The following is a 13,638-nucleotide window of genomic DNA, read 5'->3' on the forward strand; positions in this document are numbered from 1 at the left end:
AATGTGTACAGCCATCAAATATTTTTACGTTTCTGCCTTTTATATCCCACGGCTATATAAAAACAATTATGGTGACAGTATAAATATCCTTGCCTAGAAACCCCTAGAAACTTTACAGTAAAACTGGGATGAATGGCAAAGGAAACATTGCTTTCTGTATATTTTTAAGAGCTTGTTAATCGAGTCCCACATACAAACAACTCTAACAAGGCAATCTTCTGGCAATTATATGGAAAAGGCAGTTTAACTCAACTGCATATTCTCTTCTAGGTAAAAGCTCATGGTCCAGGTCTTCGAGGGGGCCTCGTTGGAAAACCAGCCCAATTTACAATAGATACCAAAGGGGCAGGAACTGGAGGTTTGGGTTTGACAGTAGAAGGCCCATGTGAAGCTAAAATCGAATGCTCGGACAACGGTGATGGAACCTGCTCTGTCTCCTACCTGCCCATGAAGCCTGGAGAGTACTTTGTAAACATCCTCTTTGAAGAAGTTCACATTCCCGGCTCACCCTTTAAGGCAGACATAGAAATGCCATTTGATGTCTCTAAAGTCATTGCCACAGGCCCAGGTCTGGAGCGTGGTAAAGTAGGTGAGGCAGGGCTGCTGAATGTCGACTGCACAGAAGCAGGTCCCGGGGACCTGCGGGTGGACATGGTGTCAGATACGGGTTCCAAAGCCGAGGTCCAGATCGATGATAACAAGGATGGGACCTACGTTGTTACGTACGTGCCGCTCTCGGCCGGCATGTACACAATCAAGATGAGATACGGAGGAGAGCAAGTGCCTAAATTCCCAGCCCGGGTCAAAGTGGAGCCAGCTGTGGACACAAGCAGAGTTAAAGTGTTTGGACCAGGAGTGGAAGGAAAAGGTGAGAATAACTGTTGTTATCAGAATTTGTAGGACTTGCAGTTGTTTATGAGTGTTCTGGACCCTGAAAGCTGTAAAAACCTTGCATGTTTCCATGGTGACCCTAGGAAGGACTGGGGAATCTCATTATGTTCCCAAACAAGTTGTTTATCAAGCTGCTTCACCAAATGTTTGGTTGTTGGAAATATATGCAGTTCATGAAGTGACTCTTGAAAACGTTTCCTGCAGATGTCTTCCGAGAAGCTACAACTGAGTTCACTGTGGATGCTCGACCTCTAACGAAGGCCGGTGGTGACCACATCAGGACACAGATCACGAGCCCGTCCGGCTCCCCCGCAGACTGTCTCATCCAAGACAATGCTGATGGAACATATTCAGTAGAGTACACGCCGTTTGAAAAGGGTAACCTCTGGGTTTGGGTTGTTTGTTTTGTTTTTTTTTTTTTTACTTGAAAGGGGAAAACCAAGAGCAAGGCTCTTCTGCCACTTTCATTTGGCAAACTGCTGAGGTCTGCCAGTAACTTGCTGGCATCTTAGCAAGAGTTTAACCAGTAGAGGAGCTAATTCTACAGGAAGCAGCTCTATTTTAACTTGAAGAACTGACTTTTGTGGTAACTTGGCTTCAGAAGGACAGTGTAGATAGTGTCTCTAGTTATGAAACACTAGCAAAGTCTTGTGAAATGCAGAAGGAAACTCTTACCCGTATACCGACATTTAGGTCTGTAGCATCTTGTAGAAGTGATGTTAAGTGATGAGTGTATTTAGGGAATTCAGAACATGTTTTCCTCCTCTTAACAGGTCCGCACACAGTCAGCGTAACGTACGATGATGTACCTGTGCCAAACAGCCCCTTCAGAGTGAATGTGACAGAGGGCTGCCATCCATCACGTGTGAAGGCACAAGGACCTGGACTCACAGAGGCTTTCACAAATCAGCCAAACCCCTTTTCGGTTGTCACCAGGTGACTGAACCTGTTTGATCTTCAAGGAATGTCTGAGGGAGGGAGGAATGTAGTGATGTGTGCAATGCAGGATGCTAAACTCAGTACAAATATTTATAAAGAGGCCAAGCTGTGTCCATCTGGTAACTGTGTGCGCTACCTCATCATCTGCTGAGCACTCTGCCCTGCAGACATTAGACATTAGGGGTCAATAGTTGTTGAGGATAAAATTCTAGGAAAATGTGAGTGAGGTAGTGCTGAACAGCTTTCCATGCCAGTGCACACTGAAGGCTGGACATCAGAAGTCAGGTTACTGCATTTCCAAAAAGGATGAAAATGCAGCCAGAGCATGTGAAAGCTGCAAAGCTGCTGTTTGAAGCAGTTAATTCTAACACTGTGTGTTTCTGTCTTGCAGAGGGGCAGGAATTGGTGGCCTTGGAATAACTGTTGAGGGACCTTCAGAATCTAAAATTAGCTGTAAAGATAACAAAGATGGGAGCTGCAGTGCCGAGTATATTCCTTATGTTCCAGGAGATTACGATGTTAACATCACGTATGGGGGAGAACATATTCCTGGTAAGAGCTCTTGCTCAATGGCTGTCAGAAGAGGGAAGAAGCCAAGCTGAGGGCTTAATGCATTGGCTGCATATCCCTTATTCAGGCATAAAAAGCAGTGGCATTTGCTCGAGTGGGTACAGATGAATGGGACAGGGAAAGGGACACTAACCCTTGACAAATAACTGGTTTTATGCACAAGTGGTGTATAAGACTTCAGGTCATGAAAATAACCCTTTGGTATTTGGATGTTTTCAAGATCCTGTTCTGCAATAAGAGGGTCAGCCTGTCATGGGGATTATATTAAACTCTGTGTTTACCTGTGCATGCATTTGCACTGGATGTTTCCTGTTGGTCCCATTCTCTTTGTTGACGTACTGAACTTGGTAAAATATGAAGGAAACAAGTGCCTGCATGATGCTTCATTTGCACTTCTGGTTTCTTTCATGTTTATTTTTTTTTTCCTGAGGTGAGAGGAGTAGAGGGTTCACAACTGAATTGTTGAATAAACAGTGAAAATGTAGAAGCACCATCCTTATGCTTCTGGCTTTTGCAGAAGCAAAGGAGCAATGTGGAGGCTGTGGGGTTGTCACTCATGCCTGTGGCTGAATGATAGTAATAAAAAAGCCCAAGGAAAAGTAGGAAAAAAGACCTTTTTCAATTTGTTCTCTGTAACTGTTAACTCTGGTGTTTAACACTTGCTGTGTCAACTTCCAGGCAGTCCTTTCAAGGTTCCTGTAAAGGATGTTGTGGATCCCAGCAAGGTGAAGATAGCAGGACCAGGTCTGGGAACAGCTGTTCGAGCTAAAATCCCACAGTCTTTCACTGTAGATGCCAGCAAGGCAGGAGTAGCACCCCTCGAGGTGGTGGTGACAGGACCCAGAGGTAAGAACTGAAGTACTCCATCTGACTGTGGCCCCTTCTCTGTGTTTGGGTTGGTAACATGGCCCTGCTTGCAAAGATGGTGATGCCACTTGAATGAGCATTTCTCTCTGTTCCTGTTCATCTGTGAACAGGATAGCTGACCCTTGTGTCATGCTGTGAAAGGAGAACTGTGTCATAGGTAGTGCTGCTGTGGACAGTGCCTTTGATGGCTTTAACTTAATCTTCAGAGGGGGAGAAGTGATGTGAGTAACCATCACTGGTGAACATTTGTGGCTTAGTTTTAGACATAAAGAAGTAAATCCAAAGTCTAATATGAAGTGCCTTGGGAAACCTGTGTAACTGGGTTGCAGAAGTCTCTGAATCACGGTGGAACTGCTCAGTGGTGCCCAGAGAGCAACATGGCCCTCGAGTGACAGCATTAGTGATGTTTGCATTAACCTAGAAAGTTGTGTCTCAGTGGCACAGTATCTTGGCAGTGAGTACCTGTTGGCTGCAAGTCTCACCTTGTTAGGAGGCAAGAGCTGCTTCCCCGTTGGAGTGTCAGGTCCCTTTGTGCAGGTGCCCCTCAGGTAACACTCATTTAATTTTAGCGGATGAGACGAGTTCCGAGGGATGGCGTTCCCCATTGAAAGCAATTTCGGATTTCTTTAAAGGTGGTCCAAAGGGTGACACTGAGACAGGTTTGAACTCTCACTAGCTACTGGCAATTTTGGCTGTCGGAAATCCAACTGGCAACAGCAAGAATCATCTGGAGGAGGGAGTGGGAAGCAACGGTGTTGCTTTTAGGCTTTGCATGGCAACTATATAGGTTTCTTTTGTGCTTGCTTTACTGCTAATCCTTCCTCTGTTTTAAAGCCAACTTGTAATTGTAGACTGCTTTGTGTGTTGATCTGAACTGATATGTCGCGTAATCTGTTGTAGATTTAGCTTAATGCAAATTGAAATAATTGATCCTGCTTTCTTAGGACTCTGGCAGCTTGCAGGGCGGTCCTGCCTAGGCAGCAAGCCTGCCTTTCCAAACTCCTGATTGTGAAAGACTGGATTGGTGAATGCTACACACCAACTGGCTTTAGGGCTCAATTCTGTGCAGTGAATCCCAGTAACAGTGTGTAATCTTATAAATGACGGTTCAGACAATTATAACTATTACTCATTTTCTGTCTTGAAAGATCTTCCATGCATTGTTAGCAATTGCTCTTGACCTGGACTGTACAGAAAGGCAGAGATTTCTCCGGTTTTTCATGCTAGCTTTTGTTTAGAGAGAGAAGATGGGAGCCCAGAGAGTGGTGGATAACAAATCTATTACAAGTCAATGGCTTTGAATACAAAATGAGGGAAACTGATCACTGATCCATGCCTGTTGCCTTCCTTCAAAAAAATAAAAAAATTTAAATTTAGCTTGTTGCAAACTGTAAATGAGCAGTGCATCTTGGAGCTTTGTGCAGTAAATGGCTGGTGAGGAACTGGGTTTTGACAGTGCAACTGAGAAAAGCATATGGTGTTTTTTTAGGAGTTGTGGGGCCCGTTAATGTGGTAGACAATGGAGATGGCACCCACACGGTGGTGTACACCCCTATGCAGGAGGGACCCTACCTGATCTCTGTCAAATATGCTGATGAAGATATTCCTCGAAGGTAAGGTGGTGAGATAAGCTTTGGAGAACTGAAGATTTAATGATCCAGTTGTGCTCTCCCAGCACATGAGCACCGTTTAAGGACTAGCTGTGCTCCTTTCTACTTAACCAGTGCAGCTCCTTGCACGACTTCTGGGTTCAGTGGTGGTTTCAGCCTGCTGCACCTACAGCAGATGCCGCTGGGGAGGTGTGTTTGCACCTCAGTGTGTGCTGCAGCAGCTACCAACCATTGACTGGGGAGGAGGGGGCAATAATGGTTTTCTCTTTAAGTCCCTTCAAGGTGAAGGTGCTTCCTACATATGATGCCAGTAAGGTGACAGCGAGTGGACCAGGTCTCAGTTCCTATGGCATTCTAGCCAGCCTGCCTGTGGAGTTCGCTGTGGATGCTAAGGATGCTGGGCAGGGACTTCTGGCTGTACAGATCACTGTAAGTAACTACAAAACCATGCAGGACTGGAAACGTGTTGTTCCAGGTGGGCAGGAGTCTCTCCCATCAGAACTGTCCACAGCTTTACCCTGACATACCCAGTGTCCTGGAGACTGGGCTGCTGGCTGGACCCTAAAGTCTGGTACAAGAAAGTCTTGCACCCTGTTTGTGAAGCTCTCGAGACTGCTTTTATGAAACTTCTGTCTTAAAATCATTAGCCATGCTATATTTGGCTCTTGTTTAACCTTACACTCTGCAAATGCCCAAAATGAGATAAACAGTTTCTTGTAAGATTATGAAAATACTGGCATTTGAAATGGAGACAGCCTTCTAGAAGTGCAGTTCAGCAAGGCCATGAGATAACATCCATGCTGAGCATGACATTATGATAAATTAAAACACAAGTCTCCCTCAAGGTTGCCAGAAGTCATAAGCTGCTTAAGGAGATACTGCAGGAATGTTTTTATTTGGCTTTGTTATTGCTCTTCCTGAAGTTTCTGGTGCCTGGACTCTGTGGCCTCACAGAAAGGTCTCTGGTTAGTGGACCATAAAGCACATAGCTCAGCTCTGGCATGCCTAGGTCATGGCATGACTGGTTGTACTGGCCCTCCTGCATTCTTGCTCCTGTGCTGTCTCAATGTCTGTTCAGGTGCAGCAAAGCAGTTGCCATTATTCTGGCATGCATGTGTGGCCTTAAAGGATCCAAAATACTTATCAGAGATCCCAGCCTGACTGTGGCTTTGAAAATCAAGTTCCACAAGCCCTGCATGGTGGAAATGCATAGGTGATCCTCCTGGCAACATTTGTTTGCTTCTTGTTCTGAGCTGTTGAATGTCAAATGTTTCACAAGCCTTCCTGAAAGAAGTAAGCTCTTCTGTGCTGTACCGAAATCTCAAGTCCTTTACAGGCTTGTACTGTACCCCAGGCAGTCTTAAGTCATAAAATACAAAATGGAGTCAACATGTGGGTTCCCTGTAAGCAGGCTTGGAAGACTTTCTAAAATACTTTGTGTTTTGCAGCTGGTGAGAAATGGTAGTTGAAGTGACTGCATAGACCTACTTTTAACTGTAGACTTTGCAGTGTGCCAGCAGCTGGATGCCTCATGCAGGAGACAGCAGACTCCAGTAATGCTTCCCCCTGCCCTCAGACCTTTCAGGGAGCAGCTGCCTGAGGCTACCCAGTGCTTACTCAGGATGGAGCTGCACGGTCTGGCTCCCCGTCTCTGCCTCAGGGACCTGGGAAGCATTCTTCATTTCCAGCAGTGATATAACAGTGAAGCCTGAAACTTCTTACAGTTATCTTATAAACGTTCTTGTATCAAACAAAGGGTAGTTGATGATAGCACCAATTGTTTTATAGTGGTCTGATACCTTTCTACTCCCATTGATCTATTGCTGGTACTAGTCTTTGAGTGAAATATATTTAAACCTCAAAAAGCTGCAGTTCTGTATCTGTTTAAGACTATATAAATATATATCTGTTACCTTACTAAAGGAATTCAAAACTAACTTCATAGTGCATAAATCTTCTGGTGTGCATTCCTCAGGACCAAGAGGGCAAACCCAAGAGAGTGGACATTCATGACAACAAGGATGGCACTTACACAGTCACCTATGTCCCCGACAAAACGGGCCGCTACACGATTGGTGTTAAGTATGGTGGAGATGATATCCCATCCTCTCCCTATCGGATCCGGGCATCTCCATCTGGGGATGCCAGCAAGTGTTTGGCCACAGGTGAGTGTTTGGCCCCTCTCTGTTGCAGTTGTTTGTGCTGGGTGTAAAGGTGCCTTCTGAGCATGGTGCAGTTGATGTAATGGGTGTAGAAGACATGCTAGAGACTTCTGTAATCTGGCTGCTCTTACAAGAAAGGGTTTTCCTAAAGACAAAGAAGTGTCCGCCCTGCGGGTGAGCAGAAATCTCTTGCAGTCTCTAGCAAAATCTGTCCAACTGCCTGGGCTGTCATAAACAGCCAGATGCAACCGAAGTCTGATGCTTATTTTGGCATAGATAAATCCTGCTGAGAACTGCAGTAAGGTTGATTTAAAAATAACACATCTGTGTGTGTGTCCACTGCATCATGCTTCTTTCACTGTGAATGTTGCAAGAAGCTTTTCATTCCAAGCAAGAACAAAATTAATTCTGAGGATGTAAGTAGCATGTGCTTCTATGTTAGCAAATCCTGCTCAGGTTGGGTGTTATTAGTGGAGGTTTCTGCTACTTTTCTGTCTGGTCAAGGTTAACCAGGGTCTGAACAGGCTCTTGGGAAGGGCGAGTGCAAGGGGGAGAACCTAAAGATAAGACATTGCTATGACTCAGAAAATCATTGCCTCAAAAATCAATGCCTTGGTGTAGGGGGAGGACTCCAAATTTGTTGCTGCAGGAGCACCCTTATGGCTTTGTCCCTCACTTGTTCTCGGGATGGATGTTCATCGCATGGCTTTGGGCTGGTCACTGCAGCATGGTACCACCTCCCAGGAGGTTGTGGCAGGGAGCAGAAGTGGCAGGAACTACAAGAATGCCACTGATTTTAGAACAAAGAAATAAACTAGGCAAGGCCAAATTGAACAGGGAAACTTAATCTGTTGTAGATCTGTGAGAGAGTCTAGGCATTGTGCTGGACCTGGCCGTTGTGCAGTTAGAGTGCACCTGATGCCCTTCCAGGAGCTGGCTGCTAGTAGTCTTAAACAGAACTACATTCCTGACACAATGGGGAAAAAAAGAGAGGAATTCCCTTTACTTCACAAAAAAGATACCTTAATGGGTGAATCTGATACTCTTCCAAGTAATAAAAGTCACTACCTATTCAAAGTAACTGAACTGGAGATTACTGTTCAGATGCCAGCTAAAATTTTCCCTTTCCAAGAAGTGCTTCTGATTCTGTGCTGTAAAGCTGAAATACAATCGCTGTAGGTAGGAGTAGATGCTGGAATAGTGCCAAGGTATTAAACCAGCAGGTTCATTGCCACTTGAAAAGGAGCTGTTTACCTAGTAACAAGTGCCGGTCAGAAGCAGGAATGTTCAATACATAGTGCAAATAAGACATAATGGTTCTCATTTAAACACAGTGTTCTTCAAGCTGGATCTGATAGCTACAATTTGGGCATTGTTGCATGATTTTCTTTTTTTTGGATGTGTGGCAGAACAGTGGAAAATCGTTTGTGGTTAATGGTGGAGGAAACATGGCCGTGGCTGCTACTGTGTCCTTTTATAGCTGCTTATACAGGGAGGTTTATGTTAAAGCAGTGCAGCTGAGTTGCTGGCTGGGCAGAATAAAATGCCTTTGGCTCTGCATAAAGGAGTATGATGATAAGAGTATGGGTTAAGGCATTGCTTTCTTCAAACTTAGCTTTTTTCCCCTCTGTTCTCATCCAGCCTCTCTGATTGCAGAGGAGGAGGAAAGCTAGTAGCCAGCTCTTGCATGCCACTGTGCTGACCAATTTTGTAAATGTCCCTTGTCATACATCTGCTCCCAAAACCACATCTGTAGGTCCCTGGGACCAGCATCTTGGTGCCGTGCTCCCCAGGCGCCTTGCAGGCAGCCTTCCTGGGAAAACTGTCCTCTGAATGCTTTCTGTAATGAAAATTGCCTTGTAGGTCCTGGAATTGCACCCACTGTGAAGACTGGTGAGGAGGTTGGTTTCGTGGTAGACGCCAAATCAGCAGGGAAGGGAAAAGTGACGTGCACCGTCCTCACGCCAGATGGGACAGAAGCTGAAGCAGATGTTGTTGAAAATGAGGACGGGACTTACGATATCTTCTACACTGCCGCCAAACCAGGAACCTATGTGATTTATGTCCGCTTTGGTGGGGTGGACATTCCCAACAGCCCTTTCACCGTCATGGTAAGCCAGCTCTGCTCCAAAAGTACCTCCCACTCGGATTCCTGCTGCCATGTTTTATTTAGTGATAGGTTTAACTCTGTGTGTAAATGTTTGCTCAGACGTTTATTAGGCTAGCAGGAACTAATGAATCCTTGTTACTTGCAGAGCTTATTTTGAGCAGGCAATACGGTTAAGTGAAGCGGGATAGAAGCCATCAGAGGATGAAGACTTGGCTTCTCTGAAGAAATTTGTTTTTCATTTCCTGACCGTGTAGTTCTTTTTCTAAATGATGTAAGGGTGGTTGTAATCAGCTTCTACAACTAATTACTTTAGCCATTGTCAGATACAAAGCTCTGCTTTCTCTGTCTCTTGCTCTTTATTAAGTTGACCCCAAAATAAGGAATGGTCTGCTGACAGATCCCAGGGAAGTAGACTGTTAGCTCACACTTTAAAATTATTTGCAAGTGCTAGTTAAACTGTTATAGCCAAATTCCTCCTCTTTCTAACGATCTTCCTTCCAATGTGCAGTACGTCAGCACATTTAGCAAACAAAACCCCAGCCCCCTGAGAAGCAGACTAGGTGCCTCTCAGGGCTCACAGAAGCTCTTCATGTGAAGAACAGCTCTCCATGTTGGCAAAACAATTCCTGGTCTTGTAATCTCAACCAAAGCAGCCTCTGGTGCATGTCAGTCTGTGAAACCACAGGATGGTACTTGTGCTGAGTGTGGATGGAGCTCACGAGTCCTTGGGGCTGGGTCGTCCTGCCTGTCACCCTGGCAGATCGCTATGGGTGTCTGAAGATTTCCTTGAGAAAAGTGACTCCCTTGGTCTCTGCTCAAAGGTTGCCACAGGAAATGCCTCACGAGGTCAGAGAGCCTACTCCCAGCCAGCCAGAATTCCCACTTCCTAGCTGACTGATAGAGTACATGTTTGACTTGGGTGTCTCAGCTGGGAACACAGAACACTGGAACAGCAGCATTTCTGTTTTGCGTTGGTTTTCTTAGTGGAGTCTTTCCAAGCAGAAGTTTCCAGCGGGTTATTTCATTAGTGGGGGGTTGCAGTGGTGTGAACGGGCAGGAGGGGCTGGGGTGGCTGAGCCCGAGGGAGCTGCCAAGGGAGTGTGGGTATCAGCCCCAACCACTCCAGTCAGATTAATGGGGAAGATGGGAATTTGCAAGTCATTCTCTTGGCATGCCTGGTGAGAAGAGCGGCTGCACCAGTGGAAAACACATTCCATGTCTTGACAACGCTGTCCCAGCTATGAATCAGAAGAATGGCTTTGCAGCTATGGCTGGATGTGGGCTGGGTCATTCACCCCAAGTGCATGAGCTAGAGCAACCTTCCCACGGCAGCCCGCTCCCCTGCCTCCCAGCTGCACACCATGCTGCGCAGCACTCAGGGACTTACAGCTTAGGTTGAAACCTTTCCCTTCCCTCCCTGCATCAATCCCATAAAAAAGCAACTTGGATACTCAGTTCTGTCAGGGTGCAGGCACAGCTTTCAACTTCCCTTCAAGCACTCAACAGTGGCATGTACTGGCCTTGTCCCTTTGCTGGTGGCTTCCCCCAGTGCCCAATGCCTGCAGATAAGGGCAGTTTCCCAGCTTCCCTGACTGGATCCAGGTCTTTGCTGTGGTGAGAGGACTGGGAGGGCTACACAGTGGGAGGAAGATGTTGAACTAGAAAGAAGTGTGTGTTCTGAACTGTGAAAGGTGGAAATGCCTCCATGCCAGAATAACACCTAATAACGCCTAACCTGCCTCTACCCCTGCCCAGGCTGTAGATGCAGATGATGTCGCCGCACGGTCACAGGAGCCAGTGGGCGCTTCCCCTCCTGGATTCCGCCCTTGGGTACACAATTTTTACATTTTTCAGCTGCTTTTCCCCATCTGTGTTCCATTTCAGATGACAGCCTGCTTCTTGGGACTGCTTGATCGCTCTGGTCATTGTGTTCATTCTTTCTGTTTCATCAATTGTTCTTGGGATCCAGACTTTGTTTTTTCTTTACTGCTTGAAGGGAGTCTCCAAATAAACTCTCATTTAAACACGAAGAGGATCACTGCACCCACAGCTTCCACTTCTGAAATGTCTACTGTTGGCAAAAGCACCCTGAATGTACTGCTTTGTTTTCCCAGTAAAATCACAGTGTCTTGAGTTCACAGTCACATTGTGAAACTTGTTTCTTTTGTCCATGTTGTGTTGCAATTACTGTGCCCCATTTAAAAATCACTTTCTCTTCCAGGCCTTAAGCAACTAAATCCTTTCAGATGGAGCCACTTTGGGTCTTTTGTGTGCTACATTGTCTTCCATCCCTTTGTGTTCCATTTATATATCTAACTTTTTTCCAGCATGTCTTCCATCTGCACCGTGTTTGATTTGCTCTGCTCTGCAGCGTGGTGTTGTGAAGGAGAGCTTGGCCGGACACTGCTCTGGTTGAGCCCAGTCCTTGGCTGGCTGCAATAATCACCGCACACTCTCTTCTGCTTGTGCTCACAGGGGAGTTGCTCAGTGCTCATTTGGCTCCACCACCCTTTTTGAAGTGACTCGTCTTTTTGCTTCCTTTAGGTTACAGAAGAAGCTTATGTCCCAGTTGGAGACATGAATGGCATGGGATTCAGGCCCTTTGATTTGGTTATCCCGTTTGCTGTAAGGAAAGGAGAAATAACAGGTACCTGGAGTGCCTCTCAGGGTGGTTTATGATTTTTGTTAGTGTGTTTATCCATTTGCAGCTATCAGTCTGGGTGGTCCAGACCACAGCATGTGGGGGAGGTTTGTATCCTGCCAGCAACTTAGTTGTTTAATTTCACATCAAGTGGTACCCGCTGAGGGATGAGTAGGATACACCCTGCCAATGGTTTGAGTTAAGTGAGGGGGTTCTTAGTGCTGCCATGGTTTTCAGTGCTAGGCTGTGAGCTCCTGCACTGTAGGGTCTGTTGCTACTTTTTCCCTTCCGGAACAGCTACATGCATCCTTGATAAGCTCCATTATTTCTTTTGAGCAGATGCTGCAAAACAGTTAATCCTGCAATCCTGTTACATACCTTCTCCAAAGTAGGCAACCCCTCTTCCACAGCTCTGACAGCTGAGAGCATCACCCAGTAGCACCCTGGTTGCACTAAGTTCCTACACACAAAGGCTGTGTCCCCTCTGCCCTCTAGCTCAGCAATCCTACCCCAAACCCTGCCCTGTCTCAGCTTGAAGGAACAGTTGGTCTTTCCTTTTCAAAAGAGCAGGAGATGGAGCATCTTGCTACAAAGTAATTCAGTGCCTTTTCTGGGGCTTGCTGTGGAAAGCTTAGTGGCTGCAGCAAACAGCCCTGCCTGTAGTTTGTAAGGTCACAGGACTGTTTGCCAGATGTCTACCACTGTGCTGTATTCATGTAGCTTAAGTAGAAAACATGTCTGGTTAGTGTTCCCATTAGTCTCCTATTTGTGCCTGTGGGTAAGGCATTTAACAATTTAAAATGCTTGTTTAAAATGGCTAGACAATTCTCTGTGGGTGGGAGAGGGGAAACAGGCAGCTTCTCCTTCTGTAACTCCCATGGTGGCCTTTTGTAGGTGAAGTACACATGCCCTCTGGAAAGACGGATACGCCAGATATCGTAGATAACAAAGACGGCACAGTTACAGTGAAATATGCTCCTACTGAGGTCGGGCTGCATGAAATGCACATAAAGTACATGGGAAAGCACATCCCAGGTGAGTCTGACAAAGCAGGTGATGCAAATCCGAGTGCAGGGTCCTGCTGATGCATCTCCTCCCTGATGAGGTTCTATAGCTGAGTTGTACACACTGTAGTAGGAACCGCCTGGGTTGTCTCATTATTCAGCAGCACTTCCTCTGCAAGCAGTCCAGAGAGAACTAAAGCAAAGGAGTAAGTGCTGGCACATGTGAGCTTCCATTGTGGTTTAATAGTACCAGCCAGGCTTAAAATGGATTTTGGTTTTGGGAACTAGCTTTTGTGGCATTTTATTATGAAGAAGAAACATGCAATTTTCTAACTTCCATTTTTTCTGCCATGGTGCTCAGCAAAACTAGTGGTTACAGTGTGTGTTTATCCTTAAAACTGCATTGGCAAAAGATCTCCAATTGGTGGGGAGGACTGAGTGGCTAAAACACTATAGTTACTGTTTCCATCTCACTGCAGTAAAATAAAACACACATGCACACTATGCTGTAATCTTTCTTTCTTCCTGGCTGCTTCTTAACAAACAGAAACCACTGCCTTTCATTCCCTTTCTTTTCTTTTGTCCTTGCTTCACCAGCTCCCCAGTGGAAGCTCTGCCTTGCCTGGAGGCTGCAGCTGCCTTGCAGTTCTCCGGACATGCCGGCTGTGGGGGCTGGGGGAAAGGGGCAGATCTGTAGGAAGATGTGTAGACATGAGACAAAATACCTTCAGCACTGTCTGAGCGGGGCTACTGGTTCTGTTGGTGTACAGAAACACAGGATAACTTTGGCTGAAGCAGGGAGCTTGATGATGTGGTGCATGGTGCTACTTCAGCCTCTTCAGCG

At 46.0% G+C, this 13,638-nt stretch overlaps 1 protein-coding gene across 4 annotated transcripts in view; it reads left to right on the forward strand.

Moving 5' to 3' along the window:
* FLNB (filamin B) overlaps nt 1-13,638 on the forward strand; it is a 71,830-nt gene that overhangs the window by 43,518 nt on the left and 14,674 nt on the right. For 3 of the 4 annotated variants that reach the window (XM_027640559.1, XM_027640561.1, XM_027640562.1), the window contains 12 exons: nt 271-868; nt 1,096-1,269; nt 1,665-1,827; nt 2,222-2,382; nt 3,079-3,246; nt 4,757-4,880; nt 5,150-5,306; nt 6,853-7,042; nt 8,903-9,150; nt 10,905-10,979; nt 11,694-11,796; nt 12,685-12,825. In XM_027640559.1, coding sequence (XP_027496360.1) covers nt 271-868; nt 1,096-1,269; nt 1,665-1,827; nt 2,222-2,382; nt 3,079-3,246; nt 4,757-4,880; nt 5,150-5,306; nt 6,853-7,042; nt 8,903-9,150; nt 10,905-10,979; nt 11,694-11,796; nt 12,685-12,825 — 2,302 coding nt within the window. The remainder of the gene's footprint in view (nt 1-270; nt 869-1,095; nt 1,270-1,664; nt 1,828-2,221; nt 2,383-3,078; nt 3,247-4,756; nt 4,881-5,149; nt 5,307-6,852; nt 7,043-8,902; nt 9,151-10,904; nt 10,980-11,693; nt 11,797-12,684; nt 12,826-13,638) is intronic. The other variant, XM_027640560.1, reaches the window with a different exon arrangement.

Source organism: Corapipo altera, unplaced genomic scaffold (genome assembly GCF_003945725.1).
Source record: "Corapipo altera isolate COAL_440 unplaced genomic scaffold, ASM394572v1 55, whole genome shotgun sequence".
Lineage (NCBI taxonomy): Eukaryota > Metazoa > Chordata > Aves > Passeriformes > Pipridae > Corapipo > Corapipo altera.